Consider the following 19,821-nt stretch of genomic DNA (forward strand, 5'->3'; position numbering starts at 1 on the left):
CTACACTCAACAAAAATATAAACGCAACACCTTTGTTACTGCTCCTATTCCCTATGGGATGGACGTAGAGACCTAAAATTCATTCCAGATACACAATATAACCATCCCTCCCAAACAGTGGTCACAAATCAGTCCAAATGTGTGGTAGTGGGCACATCTGCTATATTGAGATAATCCATCCCACCTCACAGGTGTGCCACATCAGGATGCTGATCTGACATCATGAGTAGTGCACAGGTGTACCTCAGACTGCCCACAACAAAAGGCCACCCTGGAATGTGCAGTTTTTTGCGCTATCGGGGGTCTGGGGACCCAGAACCGGTCAGTATCTGGTGTGACCACCATTTGCCTCATGCAGTGCAACACATCGTCACATGGAGTCTATCAGATTGTCAATTGTGGCCTGTGGAATGTTGGTCCACTCCATTTCAATGGCTGTGCGAGGTTGTTGGATATTCGTGGGAACTGGTACACGCTGTCGTATACGCCGGTCAAGCACATCCCGAACATGCTCAATGGGTGACATGTCCGGTGAGTATGCTGGCCATGCAAGAACTGGGACATTCTCAGCTGCCATCTGCCCTGAACAATGTGAACCATGATTCATCCGTGAAGCGCACACCTCTCCAACGTGCCAGACGCCATCGAATGTGAGCATTTGCCCACACAAGTCTGTTACGGCGACGAGCTGGAGTCAGGTCAAGACCCCGATGAGGACGACGGGCATGCAGTTGAGCGTCCCTGAGACGGTTCCTGACAGTTTGTGCAGAAATTGTTTGGTTGTGCAAACCAATTGTTCCAGCAGCTGTCTGGGTGGCTGGTCTCAGACGATCTTGGAGGTGAACCTGCTGGATGTGGAGGTCCTGGGCTGGTGTGGTTACACGAGGTCTGCGGTTGTGAGGCCGGTGTGATGTGCTGCCATATTCTCTGAAACGCCTGTGGAGACGGCTTATGGTTGAGAAATGAACATTCAATGCACGGGCGACAGATCTGGTTGACATTCCTGCTGTCAGCATGCCAATTGCACGCTCCCTCATTGCTTGTGGCATCTGTGGCATTTTGCTGTGAGACAAAACTGCACATTCCAGGGTGGCCTTTTGTTGTGGGCAGTCTGAGGTACACCTGTGCACTACTCATGATGTCAGATCAGCATCCTGATGTGGCACACCTGTGAGGTGGGATGGATTATCTCAATATAGCAGATGTGCCCACTACCACACATTTGGACTGATTTGTGACCACTGTTTGGGAGGGATGGTTATATTGTGTATCTGGAATGAATTTTAGGTCTCTACGTCCATCCCATAGGGAATGGGAGCAGTAACAAAGGTGTTGCGTTTATATTTTTGTTGAGTGTATATTGGCAACTTATGTTGGGGAGAGAAGTGTGTCATGACTTAAGTCTCAAGAAGAGGTTCCCAAAGTGTGGGGCCCGCCCCCTGGGGAGGGGGGGGGGGGTGCAGAGCCATTGCAGGGGGGGGGCATGGTAGCATAATGGACAGGTTTTTGGCGGGGCTTCCACACATATGCAAAGCAGGGTATGAAGCATCGCCAAATATGTTTCCAAACCAACTGCCTTCCAAGCCAAAGACTAGAAAATATTGTGAAGCATATCTTCCCTTTGGCTTTACCTGCACAAGGCCAAGATAGGCCTCCCCTGCAGAATTGGTTTTCCCTGCGTCGGGAGCACGAACTGGGTTCTCCAAATCACAGACAAACAGTATCCCACATTCTTGATGTTTAGGTCACAAACACTTCTTATAATGACCAACTATATGGGCTCAAATTGTGGTCATAAATATTTTGTATTTGTAAATCAGGATTTGTATGTGTAAAACGAATTCGTATGTGTGTAAAAAAGGTTTGTGTGTGAACTGAGCCAAAAATACACGTGAAACTCTGCACTCAAGTTTCAAGTTACAAGTACGAATTTTGACCCTATTTTTCTTCCTTTCATCTGATTGGCCAATGTCATGTCAATCACAAATTTAACTATCCAATCAGAGAACAGATAGGTTTGGCTATTGGAGGGGTGCTTTATGGAGCTTCAGGTCCTTGAAGGGAATAAATGCCCTTTTACATGCCAGCCCAGCGTTTTCCTTCATCACCACAAGGGAAAACAGTCTGTGGTCGTCCGAGTTTGGTGATTTTTGTGTGACAGGTTTACGTGCTTAATACAGGGACCTCTAGAGCCTTTTCAACAGCGCTGCGGACCTCGGGGTGGGGAGGGGGGGCAGTGTTGTGGAAATGACAGTCTTCACTAGTGGGGATAGTTACAAAGCATTCTTCGTTATGAATTAGCATACATGTTTTTACTGAACATTTGAAGGACCAGCAAAAAAAACCCAAACTCTTGTAGAGGACATAAAGTCAGAGATAGAAACGACAAGGAGCAGGTGCATCTAGTACAGGTAGAGCTGCTGCAAAAACCCACAGAGCTCAACAGCCAGCGCAACAAATTCTGGATCCTTGGCCTTTAGTTAGCATTAGCAGCACATGCTGCCGCCGATGTGAAAGGACCTTTAGGCTGCGCACTGTGACTCACAGCAATGCTCCCAGATCAGCACTAACTTTGTGTTAAACTAATCCCAAAGTAATAATGGTATTTATAACCACTGATATACCACAACTTTATCCTTTCAACAGCTACTGAAAGTTAGGGGTAGTGATGTGTGGATCGATCCTGAAATATCGGTTCCTCCAATACCAATCATTTCTGTTCTAGAATCGATTTTCACATTAAAATATCGATATTTTAGTAATTTAGGGTGATAAATGCATTTTACAGTGTTTATTTATCAGATAAAATACGTTAAATGTCACCGTTATTATTGGCCAGCCCGGAAACAGCGGGGGTGTCCAAATTCAGAGGCTGCTTCCACCTGAGAACCCGGCCTTCGCGGTCTAAAGAAAGCCGGGTAGTGACCATCTCCCCCACCAGTTGTAGAGCCCTCCAGGTGGCTCGACGCACCGGCGGCACCCTGCTCCAGGGCTGGGCCCCCATGCACCCACCCGCCCACAACCCCGGCAACACACCAACCAGGACCCAAGCCCCCGAGGCCCGGCCCGGGCCCCAGCCCAGAGAGGGAGCGCCCCCAGAACCTCACGCCCGTCCCGGACCCACCCAGGGGCAGCCAGGCTACCAGGTCAGTAACCCACGTCCGTCAGCACAGACCCTCCCCTAGCCCCGCTGCACGCAGCCGCGAGGAAATAGTCACCTGAGAGCCAACAGAGCCCCTAACCGGACATGACCGCTACCCCGGGTTGAGCCCCCCAAGGAAGATGCCTCCGGGGAACCCCCCGACGCCCTAAGCCTGTCCCTACCCCCACACCAATCACAACAGTGAAGGCGGGACCAAACTATGACCCCCCACCCCCACTAGGTGATGGAGCTGATAAAAGGAGCCCAGAGCAATTGATCTGATGTGGTGGCAGAGGCTGTATCAAGACTAATATGATCTAATAGATAATTTCTATATTGGTTAGAATTAAGATTATTTTTATTTTTCCAGTTCATGAGGACAGTTTTCTTGGCTATGCATAGGGCAGTGAAAACCATATGGGCTATATTCTTTTCTGAAGTGACATTATCTAAGCTGCCCAACAAACACACTAAGGGGGAAGTTGGAATGTTACATTTCTGACACTTTGATAAGTCTTCACATATCTCGCGCCAAAACTTTTGCACTGGTGGACAGAACCAAAGAGCGTGGATGTAATTGTCTGGTGTATTGCCTTGACAGTGTGAGCAGTTGTTGGAAGATGTAAAGCCCATCTTGAACATCCGATGACCTGTATAGTGCACTCTATGTAGTATTTTGTATTGTATTAATTGCAGACTGGGTTTTTTAATTAATTTAAAGGATTTTAAGCAAATCTGAGACCAGAAGTTTTGGTCTAAGCTGACTGATAAATCTGCTTCCCACTTTGCAATAGGAAGGGATATTGATTCATCTAATTTAGAAAGTGTTCTGTATATTTTAAATAATAATTTGGGGAATTTAAGAGTAAGAAAATATGCCGCACTTAGTGGTGTTTGTAATTCAACTTGACTGAGGTTAAATTTCTTTTTTACTATGGATTTAATTTGTTGATATTCTAAAAATCTTGTCGATCCCATATTGTGCAACTAGTCTGTCAAATGGAATAAATTCTGTTCCCTCTAATATATGTTCTAAGTATTTAATTCCTTTACAACTCCATTCTGGGAAATTAATCATATTATTGTTTTGTAATATGTCTGGGTTATTCCAGATAGGTGTACGTTTGCATGGGATTAATGAAGATTCCATTATTTTTAGAAACTCCCACCATGCTGTCAGAGAAAAGCTGATGTTGATACTTTTAAAGCATTCATGTCTTTTGATGTTTGAGCTAATAAATGGTAGGTCTGAAATCTCTAGATCCTTGCATAGTGCCTGTTCAACATCTAGCCAGGGCTCATCTAAGAAGGTATATTTTAACCATTCTGAGATGAACTGAAGCCTGTTGGCTAAGAAGTATTGGTAAAAATTAGGCAGATCTAATCCTCCTCTATCCTTGGTTCTTTGTAGCGTTTTTAAGCTGATACGCGGGGGTTTATCTTTCCAAAGGAATTTGGAAATATATGAATCCAGAGATCTGAACCAATCTTGTGATGGTTTGTTAGGGATCATCAAAAATAAGTAATTTATTTTTGGCAAGATCATCATTTTTATAGTGGCGACCCTTCCCATGAGTGATATGGGTAAAGATTTCCATCTAGTCAGATCGCCTTCTACTTTCTTTAGAAGTGGGATGTGGTTTAATTTAGTTAAGTCTGAAAGCTTAGAGACATTAATACCTAAATATTTAATATTTCCGGATTGCAGTGGGGCAGAGGAAGAATTATGGAAGGAGCAGTTAATGGGGAGAACTGTAGATTTTGGCCAGTTAATTGAATAATCTGAAACTCTTGAAAACCAGTTTATTAAAGTAATTACCTCAGAGAGGTTGGTTTGTGTGTTTTGCAGAAAAAGCAACACATCATCCCCATAGAGACTGACTTTATGTTCTATGTTCTTACATTTTGTTTTATGCCCTTAATTGTTGTAGCCTGTCTAAATGTTGCTGCTAGAGGTTCGATAAAAATTGCAAAAAGTGAAGGGGAGAGTGGGCATCCCTGTCTGGTGCCCCTCAGGAGACAGAAGCTGGAGGATGTCTGGTCATTTGTTCTGATACGAGCTGTTGGGGAATTGTATAATATTCTTATCCAGTTTATGAAAGAGTTTCCAAAACCAAATTTGTGTAAAGTTGCGAATAAAAATTTCCAGTTAACTCTGTCAAATGCTTTTTCTGCATCTAGAGATAATATTATGGTTTCGATGTTTTTATCGTATGAGTAGTCTATTAAATTAAGTAATCTACGAGTGTTTGTTGAGGAGTGCCGACCTTTTATGAAACCAGTTTGGTCAGGATGAATTAAGAGGGGGGTCATTTTCTCTAATCTCTTTGAGAGAGCTTTGCAGATTATTTTAAGGTCTACATTTAAAAGAGAAATTGGACGATAGCTTGAGGGAAATAAAGGGTCTTTGCCTGGTTTTAGCAGGAGACTAATGTTGGCAGAATTCATATTTGGTGGTAGTCTGTCATTTTCCTCGATTTCCTGCAACATGCCGTGGAATACTGGTGCCAAAATTGTCCAGAATTCTTTGTAGAATTCTGCAGGGAAGCCGTCTGGACCTGGAGCCTTATTACTGGGCATACCTATCAGGGCTTCCTGGAGTTCACTTGGCGTCAGTGGCGAATCCAGTTCCATTGCTTCACTGTCTAGTAATTTTGGAAGAGTTACGTTGTCAAGAAACAGATCAATTTCATTAAAGTCTAAATATGAAGTCCATTCCTTTTTAAAATATTTAATAAAGTCTTCATCTTTTAGTAGTGATATATTAAATCTCCAATTTTTTCTTGGCGTAGTGTTATTCTTGTGCATTAGTGTTAAAGATACAGGAGCATGATCGCTGACAGCTATAGGATGAATCTCAGTGTCTGAAATGTCACACAGCAGTGAGCTGCTGACCAAAAAATAATCCAGACGAGAGTAAGAGTGATGAACATGCGAGAAAAAAGTATATTCCTTACTGGTGGGGTGAAGAGAGCGCCATGCATCGCAAAGACCAAAGTCGCTCATATACTGATTGATTATATTTGTGGACTGCCAATTGCGCTGAGTTCCTGTTGTGTTGAGCCTATCCATGTCTTTATTTAGTCCAAGGTTGAGGTCACCGCCAAGAATGAGTGTGCAATCAAGGTGTTCAGAGAGTGCACTAAAAAATCCGTGGAAGAATGAGGGTTCATCAACATTTGGACCATATATACTTACAATACATAGTTTTTTGTTCAATATTGATAGTTTAATAATTAGAAATCTACCCTCTGGATCTATAACTGTATCGAGTACTGTAAAATTAACATTTTTATGTATTAAAATTGCTACTCCCCGTTGTCTAGAATTATAACAGGCTGCAAACACGTTAGGAAACTCAGGTGTTTTAAGTTCGTTTAAACCTGTGACAGGTTTGTGAGTTTCTTGTAATAAAACAACATCTGTAGTTTTGTAGTAGCCTGTAGTTTTTTAAGCTGGTTAAATATCTTTAACCTCTTTCCTCTGGAGCCAGCTCCATTTACATTCCATGTGACAAACCTCAGCATGCCCATAATTGTGTGTGTATGTCTAATGATGTACGCTGGGTGTTTCGTTTAGACAGGTGGAGAGGATGTGGAAACATCACTTGTTTGTAAAATAGAAAGAGAAAAAGAAGTGTGGTGAGAGGCTCCATAAGTCTGACTATGTGTGTGAATATTCACTAATATGAACAAGCGTGGCTTGTGTTATGTGTCCTGCAAATCTGTGCGTGCTGTGAGGCTGTTGTGAATGTGCTGCCATTGAGCTGATGTGTTTGCGTGATCGTGGTGTGAAAATATGGAGAAATAGAGGGTGTTGTTTGTAGGTGAGTGGGGAAGTGGGTGATCACAGCAGTGAAAGACAAGAGAAAGAAAGAAACCACATGAACTGTGAGCAACACCAAAAAAAAAGAAACGAAACGGAAACATTCCAATTAAAGCAATGACGGAGGGTGACGGTGTTATATCTGCTATGACATCATATTGATATTACTAGGTTAAACTCATGTTAAAGGAGAGAGTGTGAATGAATAAGAAAAGAGTGTAGCGGGTTCTTATCTGGAGTGCAGTCAATATAACCACGGTGTGGTGCCGGGGTCGCTGTAGAGCTGTCCGTCCACGTAGAGCCGGTCCACGGCGATGACAGCACGGGAGCCTTTCTGGATAAAGCTACGTCGAACTGGGAACAGGACCTTGCGTCGTTCCAGGATCTCTTTGGGGAACTGGTCGTTCACGCTGAAGTCAGTTCCTTTCAGCTCTCTGCCGCGACTCTTCACCTGTTCCTTTTGTTTGAATTGACCGAATTTGGCCACAATAGGCCGTGGTCTCCCGGTCCGCGACCGCACGCCCCCCAAGCGATGCACTCTATCGAAATCGATGTTCTTTACGGTGTCCTCCGGCAGCTTCAGGTGGATTTTAATGAAGCTTTTCACCGTTGCCTCTGCGTCCTCTCCGGCAGATTCTGGAATACCAGAAAACACAAGATTATCTCTCATGCTACGGGCTTGTAGATTGATAACGGATTCTTTTATTTTTTTATTTTCAATGTTTAGCTGGGTCACGTTATCGGTGAGAGATTTAACCGACTCCCGTAGCGTGGCATTTTCAGCGGCAAGCGTTTCCACCTGCTGCTGGCTGAATTCCAGGGATTCTCTCAGAGATTTAGATTCCCGGTGTAAGATCTCCACCAGGGCCAGCCTCGCATCGAAACTGGACAATCGCTTGTCGATTGACTCCAGGATGTCTGTGATGTCTTTGCCGGCAGGCGATGATGTACCGGGGGAGTCTGCTGGGCGACATCTCTTCGATGACGGCGTCTCAGTTTTAGCCGGGGAAGATGCACTCAGGGCCTTCTTCATTACTAAATCTTGAAAACAGCGGTCGATGTAATCTTGGAGAGCGTCTAAACTCTCCCCGTTGTCATCCAGGGTGATAAAGGTGATAGGACAGATGATGTTAGTTATATGACAATTGATTAGTATATTTGGTAATACTGAAGCTTGAAAAACCTTTGTTAAACTCTATGCTACCATTTGCTTTTTTTTTCTCCGCCAAAATCTCTGGCGTCTGACGTCACCTACAACATGGGTCGCTTACCTTGTCTGTCACTTCCCTGATGGACAAGGGACTTTCTCTGCAGGAGGGGAAGATACAGGAGAGGTGGAGGAAGATCTCAGCCTGGGCGTTTACTGTCTTATGTAGACTGGAAGATGAGTGGATGGTGGGGTGGGTGCAGTTTTCTCTGTGGTGGGGTTGGGTGGACTGTCCCGGGCTCTGTGGGGCCGGGAGGCGCTGCTGCACTGGGCCCCGGTCTGGATGGGCCTGGGCCCCCTTTCCCTGGTGGGTCGCGGAGTATGGGGGTGCCTACTGGGGTCAGCGGGGGAGCTGGCCCCAGGGAGGGGTTACCTGCCCCTCCCTTCCTTCCCTCCCCATCTCCAGCTGCCTCCCTCTTCCCGCTCCACCACAACCACCCACACATGTAGGGCCTTGGAGTAGGGGTATGTCACCAGGGTGCAGAGGAGGCTACCCCCCCCCCCCCCCCTCTGTCCCCTTCCGGCTGCCTCTGCCTCAATTTTATCCCACAACTTAGACATTCACATTATTCACACTCTCATTACACATACATATAGGATCTTGGGGGTGGGCACAATCACGGAGTCCATATTACCATCAGGGTGTACACCTCACCCCTGGCGTCGTTGCCCACCTCTCAATTTTAAATACACTTAGACATTGAGGGCTATCAGGAGGGACTATGCGCTTACCTGCTGCTCCTTGGCAGGTAGCTCCATGCCCTCCTGGGTTTTAATTGCACCTTAGAACACACATGCATCAACACTACAATGAGCGGGTGGAGGGAGGTTTGGAGTCTTCTCCCACCCCCATTCTCTGCGGCCTGCTGGAGCGGGAGGGCTAGGAGGAGTTGGCCGTCCGACTGGGGAGGAGTGGGGCCTCCCTGCTGCTACGGAGTCGGGGTGGTCTGCCTCTCCCCACCTCAGGGAAAAGGGTAACACCACCTGGGTCTGGGTGCAGTTCCCCCCACCAGGGGCAAGGGTACCTAGACCCGGTTTGTAGAGTACGCTTGGGGAGTGTGATCGTGTGTACAGCGTCTCTTTATGTCTGTCTCCACGTTGGTTGAGTGTGGAGTGAGTGTATATGAGAGCATGAGGGGGGGAATGGATGTTTGTGTCTGTGTGTGCCTGTATGTCTGTGTCTATATGTCAGGTTGGGTATCAGACACCACCTCTCTGGGGACACCTCAGGCCCTCCAAGGTTTGGAGGCCTATCTCCACCCACCACCACTTCCCCTGCCAGTGGCGGACTCCCTCAGGTGTCGGTGCGTTGGTGGTTCTTTGTGTCTGGGGGTGGGCATCCAGGTACACACCGGCTCACTCCTTGGCGGCCGCTTATCGGGGCCTGGAACCTGGGGCTCGCTCGGACCACTTCGGAGGTGGGGTGCCCCCGGCCTCTCGGCCCGGGGCTCGGTCACTCAGGCACAGCTGGCTGCCGGCGGAGCTCACGGGCGCGTCACTGCAACTCCCCCTGGCTTCTGCTCCGCGGCTGCTGAGTGAACTTGTATTTGTTTAATTGTTTACTAAACGTAAAAGCAAAAAAAGCTTGGGAACCACTGATATAGGGAGTGATTTGATATCAGGCTGTACATACCTCTATCTCACACTGTTAGTACTTCCAGCTACAGTTGCTAGGAGGTTAAACCTAGTGTCTAATAAATTATTCTAGACAATATTTTTTCTGTTGGTTTTCAATCATACTTTGACTTCTCACCCCCTCCTTTCCAAACAGCTAAGAAACAAGCTGAATCAGGATCATAGTGGCAGGCTGCAGCAGCAGAGAGACAGCTTGAACAAAAGGAACTTGGAAGTAGCTGCGATGGACCGTCGGTTGGTTGAACTCCGGGAACGGCTCTGGAAGAAAAAGGCTGCTTTGCAGCAGAATGAGAACCAGCCAGTGAGTTTATATAGGAAAAAAATATCAGCAAAAGTAGATTTCTACAATTTCAAGGTTTTTTTGTTTGTTTTTTGTACAAAACATTTATTTTTGCTTTGTTGTTGTTTGCTTAATATACAAGTACTGATCGAAAAGGCTGCAGCAGTCAAACATTTCTGCTCACTCTAGGTGGCTTCAGACTGTACAGCCCCACAATATAGCATGGGCTCCAGAGTGGCAGCGGTGGGGCCGTACATCCAGTCATCCTCCACATCAAGCTCTCAGGGGCCACCTGTGCCGGTCCGCCAGGAGATTCTGGTGAAGCCAGCATACCCAGATGGCACTGTCACCCTGCCCATGGCTGATTCATCACTGAAGCCACCTCCTAGGCCTGTCAAACCAGCCTCAGGTACATGTTTCCGTGATGTAAGAAATATATTTTTCTATGTTTTGAGTCTGTCCTAGCATGCTGAAACACTATTTGAGTCTGAGTTAGTCACTTCTATTTCTAGTACCAAAACTCTACTTGATGTAGTTATCTCTGCCTCACAGGTTTCAACACCTTAAAAACAAGCAAGATCTTTGACTGGGAAAGCTCATTTTCCGAATCCAGTAGGGGTTACGAGCATGCCTCCACTCTGCCTCGCATGTCGAGTCTAAGCTGCCGCAACTCAGGTCAGTTAGGTCCTGTTTCTGTTTTACCTTTTGCAGAAAGAGGATTTAAACTTTCTATGCCTTTACAATCATTTGTTACTACATTTCTAATCTGACACATAAACGTTCAGGCACGCTGATTCTTTGAGACATTGAGACATTCACTGAAAACCTAATTTAAGGATGGTCTATCCATGCATTCATAGAATACCATGTACAAATGACAGGCTAATCAACCTGAGAATAGAAGGAATGAGATCTGGGAGATAGAAAATTGTTTAAACAAAGTCCCATGGATGTTAGAGTTACTTTCTCTTTTCTAGGTGGTGAGACCGCCATAGACAAGAGCTACTCTGGGTCCGACATTCCTCCTCCCATCCCCTCACGATCTAATCGTTCCACAGAGAACCTGCTCAGGGACAATCAGGTATCAGTGGGCTTCCATTTAGTCTCTACATCTCATACAGCTAAAATCAGGAGAAAATCCTGTTTTGTACATACATTAGCCGCACCTGACTAAAAGCCGCAGGTGTTTCAATGTTGACTTATCATATGTAAGAGAATATGCACAAAGCGAATTGTCAGGAAAGAGATGGCTGTTTGGAGACACACCCCTTTTATTAATATTTTGAAAAACAAGTTATGGGTACATATTTGCATAACTTTTTAGGTATATGTACAAGTAGCGGTAATTACAAGTACGAAACATATACTGTGCTTCATAAATGAGTAAGAAATGTAGTACATAACAATAACCTACAGCACACCAGAAAAATAGCTTCGGACTACCTTTTAGGCTCAGGTGCAGTGACACGGCTTTAACAAGAAGAAAAGTCAGTCATTCACCACCATCTTTCTCTTCTTCCTGCGCACTAAAACCACCAAAGTCCTCTTCTCCAGTGTCGGAAACGAACAGGCTCAGGGTGGCTTCGTCATCCACTCTCAGCTTCTCTCCTTTGTTGTCACTTTCAAAACCAAACAAATCCTCGTTGTCAGTGTCAGAGTCGAACACCCTCAGAAGGGCCGTGGCGGTGTCCTCCTCTCCATCATGCAGCAGTCCAGCCCTTCGAAATCCGTTGGTGATCGTGGATGTTTTCACACTTTTCCACGCTGTCAGAATCCACCGGTGGAGTTGAGCATAACCTGCTTTTCGCAAGTTTATCGCCGCTCATCATCCACGCCTCCCGCTGAACGCGTAGTGCTACTTTGAAGTTTGTTTTTCGCGCTACTTCGTACGGCACTACGTTGCCTGGCGGACGGACATGTGACCAACATACAACTCTTGAACCCCGATACTGTGTGTCTGATCACATGCCCTTTCGCCAGGCAACGTAGTGCCGTACAACAGCGGAACAAACAAAACAAATCCTCTTACGATATCACAAAAATCATGGACAATCCATAGAAAAGCTGCACCTGACTAAAAGCCGCAGGGTTCAAAGCTTGTGCAAAAAGTAGCGGCTTATAGCCCGACAATTACGGTACAATAATTGTAAGGCTAAATATGAAAAGTCAAACTCAAACCGGTTAATAGCTGCTGAGCACTTACAATTTTAATGTAAAGCCATTTTACATTTCAGCTCATTTTGATATTTGATTTATTGCTTCATTTTCTGTATTTTGCAGTTATATCATCAATCTCTGAGTATAACCCTGTGTTTCCACGTTTGCTATATTTTACTTTCAGGTCTCATCCAAAAGTCTTTCCAAGTTGACAGCACCTCCTCCAGTTCCCAGCAAGCCCAAACCATTCCGATCTTCTGGCCTGTCAGCCTTCTCCAAAGCCCCCTATAACACTGGCACCTTCCCAGGTAAGGTGAAGCCAGTTGGGGCCCCCCTCAGGGCTCCAGGAATTCTATCCAGTCATAGCAACACCCTCCCTTTGCCCAACAAGCAGGAGAGTCCTCCAGCTGCTGCTGTGCGACCCTACACCCCAGAACTCTCTGATTGTCCCCCACCTGTGCTTCAGAAACCTCAGACCCTGGCGGCTTCCTTAATCTACTCGATGTACACCCAGCAGGCTACACTGGGGAAGGGATACCAACACAGTGGCCAAGGAACACTGCCTCGGAGCCAGCCCCGAGGTAATCCACTGATACGATTGCCCGTGTATTAGAATACTCTTCCTGTTAAGATAGGGCTGCACAATTATGGCCAAAAGGATTTTTCTGATTATTTTGATCAGTGTAAGATTGGTCCTTGGAAGCACTGGTCCTCCTTATTCACCAAAATGTAGTATATGTCTTAGTAGAAAAATATGAATTTAAAAAATTTCACCAAAACACCAAAATTCAGTCAACAGGGGAGAGGCTTTTGCATTTACATCGTTGCAGAAAAATAAGGTGTGTGCGACAAACTTGCCAACACTTGGTCTTGGGGTAGAGCATCACTTCCTGTTCCTGTTACAGCACACAGTGGTGTTTTCTGTAGCTTATTTCGATTCAAATTTGATCTAAAAACTTATATTATTACATAGTGTAATCCTTAAATGCTTTATCCAAAGCACACTTTCTGTTGAATAACCTGCTAATTATATTCAAAGTATTCATTCATCTTTAGGGACTCACTACCTTAGCTTAGCTCGTAGCCGACTGACTAGTACCTTGGCCTCTCCACTCTTCACACCACCACACCACCAAACTGTCCATGTCTCTAATAATTTCCCCCCCACAAAAAAAGCGTGACTATCGAGAGTTGGGATCAGGAAGCAGAGTCGCAGTCTTACACGCCTCTCCACAGCTTCTCTCCCCCTGTTATCCCCCAAAACCCCTTAGAGACTGTGTCTGTTCCCAAACCAAGAAAAAACAAACCAAAAATCAGCAAAATAATGACTTAAACATAAAAAATAACAACAAAAGAAAAACATAGTATCCACAAATGCACCAAAGAGTAAAATAGTGTCTATTATTAAATAATATAAGTCGGGGTGTGACAGCAATCTTCCACTCCAGCTTATTAATCAACCAAAGACACAGGCAGAGTTGTAATTTATTTGAAATTACAGCCACACAAACAGCTTTATTTGTTATTGTTCACTTGGGCCTCGTGGTTTCTGGCTGTTTTCTCAGAATTTTTATCTGATTTAGTGCTCAGCTCGGATAGGATAATTATTGTAGGTGATTTTATCATCCATGCATTTAATCCGTTGTATTCAAAATGAAAAAATAACCCACCCACCACTTTAATCATACACTAGATCTTGTTATGACATATGGGATCGAAACTGAACAGTTAACAGTATTTCCTGAAAACCCTGTTTTGTCTGATCGTTTACTAATAACATTTCAATCTACAATAATGGATTACACAGCAGTGAGGAATAGATTTCATCACAGCAGATGTCTTTCTGAAAGTGTACAAGGGGAGGAATTATATCCTTAATTTAAGGATATTATTCATCCCGTTGTCTTCTTCAATGTCATGTGCCAACACAGTGCAGATCAGCAGTAAAAAATTACTCATAACAATCTCACAGATGTAACATCATGTACTTTCAGAACCACTGATATTTATTTTGTCTCTTTTTCTCCAATTGATCTTCCTGAGTTAACTTCAATAATTACTTTATAAAAAACCATCAGTGGTCCTTTAGACACCATTTCTACAAAACTGCTCGCAGAAATCCTGTCATTACACTGAGGACACTGAGGTGAGACCAGGCATGAACAGGACCAGATACCAGACAACCTAGGCTAGAAATACAGGGAGTGCAGAATTATTAGGCAAGTTGTATTTTTGAGGAATAATTTTATTATTGAACAACAACCATGTTCTCAATGAACCCAAAAAACTCATTAATATCAAAGCTGAATGTTTTTGGAAGTCGTTTTTAGTTTGTTTTTAGTTTTAGGTATTTTAGGGGGATATCTGTGTGTGCAGGTGACTATTACTGTGCATAATTATTAGGCAACTTAACAAAAAACAAATATATACCCATTTCAATTATTTATTTTTACCAGTGAAACAAATATAACATCTCCACATTCACAAATATACATTTCTGACATTCAAAAACAAAACAAAAACAAATCAGCGACCAATATAGCCACCTTTCTTTGCAAGGACACTCAAAAGCCTGCCATCCATGGATTCTGTCAGTGTTTTGATCTGTTCACCATCAACATTGCGTGCAGCAGCAACCACAGCCTCCCAGACACTGTTCAGAGAGGTGTACTGTTTTCCCTCCTTGTAAATCTCACATTTGATGATGGACCACAGGTTCTCAATGGGGTTCAGATCAGGTGAACAAGGTGGCCATGTCATTAGTTTTTCTTCTTTTATACCCTTTCTTGCCAGCCACTCTGTGGAGTACTTGGACGCGTGTGATGGAGCATTGTCCTGCATGAAAATCATGTTTTTCTTGAAGGATGCAGACTTCTTCCTGTACCACTGCTTGAAGATGGTGTCTTCCAGAAACTGGCAGTAGGACTGGGAGTTGAGCTTGACTCCATCCTCAACCCGAAAAGGCCCCACAAGCTCATCTTTGATGATACCAGCCCAAACCAGTACTCCACCTCCACCTTGCTGCCGTCTGAGTTGGACTGGAGCTCTCTGCCCTTTACCAATCCAGCCACGGGCCCATCCATCTGGCCCATCAAGACTCACTCTCATTTCATCAGTCCATAAAACCTTAGAAAAACCAGTCTTGAGATATTTCTTGGCCCAGTCTTGACGTTTCAGCTTGTGTGTCTTGTTCAGTGGTGGTCGTCTTTCAGCCTTTCTTACCTTGGCCATGTCTCTGAGTATTGCACACCTTGTGCTTTTGGGCACTCCAGTGATGTTACAGCTCTGAAATATGGCCAAACTGGTGGCAAGTGGCATCTTGGCAGCTGCACGCTTGACTTTTCTCAGTTCATGGGCAGTTATTTTGCGCCTTGGTTTTTCCACACCCTTCTTGCGACCCTGTTGACTATTTTGAATGAAACGCTTGATTGTTCGATGATCACGCTTCAGAAGCTTTGCAATTTGAGACTGCTGCATCCCTCTGCAAGATATCTCACTATTTTTGACTTTTCTGAGCCTGTCAAGTCCTTCTTTTGACCCATTTTGCCAAAGGAAAGGACGTTGCCTAATAATTATGCACACATGATATAGGGTGTTGATGTCATTAGACCACACCCCTTCTCATTACAGAGATGCACATCACCTAATATGCTTAATTGGTAGTAGGCTTTCGAGCCTATGCAGCTTGGAGTAAGACAACATGCATGAAGAGGATGATGTGGACAAAATACTCATTTGCCTAATAATTCTGCACTCCCTGTACAGATAACTAAACTAGGAACGATTGACAGAGAAAACTGGTGGTGGTCAGAAGGCCCGGTGGCGCGGTGTCCGGCAGCCTCGCCTGTGTCAGTGCGCCGGGAGTGCGCAGGGTGGCTGTGGCTACAATGTAGCTTGCTATCACCAATATGTGTGAATGTGTGCGTGAATGGGTGGATGACTGAATGTAGTGTAAAGCGCTTTGGGGTCCTTAAGGACTAGTAAAGCACTATACAAATACAGGCCATAAGCCTGTCTCCTAGAAGTAAAATACGGAGTATTTCACTCCATTAATTATACCTGCATGATGGATGTAAATAAAACTTATAGCCCAGTACTTGATAGCATTTCCTCTGTGATGTTGTACTTGTTCAGACTATATTTTGGAAACTTCACCATGTGAGGTGAAGGGAACAGCTGTGACTGGTATTTACTGGCATGTTGTCAGGGACTGATTTAGATACCACTTGATTTGCCTTTGCTTTGTAGTTTATTGGCAAAGCAAGCTTTTTCAGTATCAGTATTTAGGAAAAACAGGTACTTATCTATCAATAATGAAGTTTTTTGGGGGAGTTTTTTTTCCTCTCACCCCAAACAATAATCAAACATGTAATTTGTAATCTGTGCTTTTGTTTAATGGAGGTCAAATAGAGCTTGCTGTGAGAAATGTCTTGTGAATCCATGTATTCTCTTTCTTTTCTTAGTGTATGGAAAACCAGTCCTTCCAGCCAGCAGCAGGCAGCAATCAATCAGCTCAGAAAACCATTCCTTCAATTCTGAATTTTGTGCACCTGACGGAAGTGAAGCTGACAACAGTTGCCCAGGTAACACTGAAGGTATCGGAGGAGAAACAGCGGAACACAGTATCCCTTGCCCGCTCAGACCCACCAAGCTCCTCCCCTTCATATCAAACTCTCACAGGAACCCCAGTGATGCTGACCTGGATAATCTGCGTCGCTGGCTGCAACATGCACCCCGACCCCTGAAGAAACGCAACTCAATCACAGAGCCCGAAGGCCCAGCAGGACCCAACATTCAGAAACTGCTCTACCAGAAAACCACTCTGGTTGCTATGGAAACCATCCCCATGGAGACGGCTAATTCTGCAGGGATCCATATACAGCCTACAGTTCATGAGGACAGGATGGGTGGCATAGATGGAGTAGCCAGGGTTCAGGATGAAAGTGAAACTGACTTGAAAGAGCCACTCCCTGAGAAAAGTTTGACCCCACCCCCACTACCCCCTTGCTCACCCATCTCTGATCCTACTTCCTGCCACTGCATGCTATCACTGCTGGAAGACAAGGACAAGGAGAAAGAGAAATGTCCATCAACCTTAGCTCACCAGGAACCGTTTCTAGAGGAGTTCCCTCCTTACCCACCCCCACCTTACCCCAGCTGCGGGGAGTTGGAAGAGGGAGATGATACTGTTCCCCTGCAGCCACCAGAGGTTGCAGGACAGGTCACAGTTCTGCCGGTGAGTGAGGTGACTCAGATTTTGAGAGGTTATTAAAAATCCAGTTTGCCTAAAATACAAACACAATTTTTTTTCTAATTTATTGCAGTTCTGTTTTCTTCTTAGGGTAAGAAATCAAACCTCCATAAAGCTGGCAAAGAGCGAGCCAACCACAATTTGCGGGTCAAGTTCAACCCTTTGGCCCTGCTACTGGATTCATCTCTGGAGGGCGAATATGATCTTGTCCAGAGGGTTATCTATGATGTGAGTCACACAAAACAAATAGAATAAAATAGCCCATTATTATCATTGTACATGTACCAAAAAATTGTGGGAGCTACACACTGCTATACTTATTTTATAGATCCACTAAAAAGATTTATACTTGCAAATTCCTTAATTGTTCTTCACCCCAGGGTATATGGTCAGTATGTTACTGTGTGTCTTTCAGGTGGATGACCCTAGTATGCCGAACGACGAGGGCATCACAGCTCTGCACAACGCAGTTTGTGCCGGCCACACCGAGATTGTCAAGTTTTTGGTTCAGTTTGGTGTCAATGTTAATGCTGCCGACAGTGACGGCTGGTGAGCCTATGTAGGAAACAGTAGAAAACATGGGCAGTATAAAAGATGGACTTAGCCATGGTGACACCTCCGGACATAACTTCCGGATGTTATGTCTGTCTTTTACATTGTCTATGGTAGGAAGAAAACAAATTAATTTGGCACAGCACCAGTCCTTATTAACTAACTACTCATTCTCCTTCTGTTCGTGTCTCCAGGACGCCCCTTCACTGTGCTGCCTCCTGTAACAACGTTCAGGTCTGTAAGTTCCTTGTCGAGTCTGGAGCAGCTGTATTCGCCACAACATATAGTGACATGCAGACAGCTGCTGACAAGTGCGAAGAGATGGAAGATGGCTATGTCCAGTGCTCCCAGTTCCTCTATGGTGAGACAAAACCTGTTAACATATTAACAAAAGGGGTTCAGGGAGATAAGCCTCATAGTTCATAACACATTTGTTGATTTCAAGGACAATTTCGCAAATCTTTCAAGGGGTTGAGCGTGTTCTGTAGCAACAAGAGATTTACTGATTTATGATGGGTGTCTGTACAGGTTACAGGTGAGTTTGGAATTTGCTTAATTGTTCTTTAGGAGATTTAAAAGATCTTGGGTGCCATAAGGATCTTGTTGTGATCTGCCTGGATTTTGAGGACTGTTGAATAGGTTCATGCATTTTAAGGGGGTTTGGTTCAGACCAGTTATATCAAGGAAGTAAATCAATTTTGTAAAAGTTTTCTAGACTTGTGAGGCTTGTGTTTCAGCAAATGGACTTGGACTTAAAGTAGTTTAAATTTGTCTCAGGTTATTACATTTTCACATAAAAGCTTAAAGAATATCAGACTCATTAACTTTTAATCTATTTTTGTCTTTTTAGGTGTTCAGGAGAAGATGGGTGTGATGAATCACGGTGTAGTGTATGCCCTGTGGGACTATAAGCCTCAGAGTGACGACGAGCTTTGCTTCAGTGAGGGTGACTGCATGACAGTGCTGAGAAGGGAGGATGAGGTGGAAACGGAGTGGTGGTGGGCACAATGCGGTGACCATGAGGGATACATTCCCCGAAACCTTCTGGGGGTGAGCCGCCCATGCCAAATTTAGCAGAGCTTGTATAAACATTTTAGACTGAAGCTACTCATAAGGAAATGTTCAGATTTCTGGGTTTAGGGTCCCATTACATCAGCATTTAAAACTTTCTTGTTAAAGTAAAAAAGCATCCCAGGAGAATATCAGAAAAATGTAATAAAGAATAAGACGGTAAGATTTCCTAATGTGCGGGAATTAAACTGTCTAGTCTGCCAATCTGTTGCTACTTCAGGTTGGCCTTAAATCACATGTTTTAATCAGATTTAAAAACTGCTTTGAGAATCCTGTTACTTAACAGTCTTAAGTTTGACGTTTCAGTATTTAATGTTATCTTAATGGTGTTTTAATGAGAAACTCTATCTTTCATTCCCAGCTATATCTGAGGATTAAGCCCCGGCAAAGAAGCCTGGCCTAAAAGACGGCTTGTGTCTCTTTCAGAGGACTACATGTTTCCACGAGAGAAGTGCATCATGGGAATAAACCTCTGGGTTCTTATAGTAGAGGAAAAAAAGTCAGATGTTGTTGATTTTTAAAAAATAAATGTAAAAAAGGAAATGTTTCTCAATCTTTCATTGAATGTGAAAAGGATTTAACCTCATCTGGATTTCTCAGGAGCTTTTTTGCATATTTGTCACACTTAAACATTTCAGATTTCATGGTTCCAAATTACAGTCGTCCATGTCTTCAAGCAGCAAAACAGCCATAGACCATCA

General features: G+C 44.3%; 1 protein-coding gene across 1 annotated transcript; it reads left to right on the forward strand.

Annotated features, from left to right (window-relative positions):
• Window positions 1–7,518: 7,518 nt before the first annotated feature.
• Window positions 7,519–19,523, forward strand: LOC308411798 (apoptosis-stimulating of p53 protein 2-like; the record flags this gene model as incomplete). The annotated part of the gene is made up of 12 exons (XM_080905824.1): window positions 7,519–7,530; window positions 9,946–10,110; window positions 10,279–10,498; window positions 10,642–10,764; window positions 11,067–11,170; window positions 12,431–12,827; window positions 16,710–17,482; window positions 17,588–17,725; window positions 17,913–18,046; window positions 18,244–18,410; window positions 18,900–19,099; window positions 19,482–19,523. 12 exons carry the CDS (start codon window positions 7,519–7,521, stop codon window positions 19,521–19,523), a joined length of 2,475 nt encoding a protein of 824 aa, XP_080761950.1.
• Window positions 19,524–19,821: the final 298 nt, after the last annotated feature.

The sequence above is a fragment of the Rhamphochromis sp. 'chilingali' genome (genome assembly GCF_963969265.1).
Source record: "Rhamphochromis sp. 'chilingali' genome assembly, chromosome: 15".
In the NCBI taxonomy this organism is placed as follows: Eukaryota; Metazoa; Chordata; class Actinopteri; order Cichliformes; family Cichlidae; genus Rhamphochromis; species Rhamphochromis sp. 'chilingali'.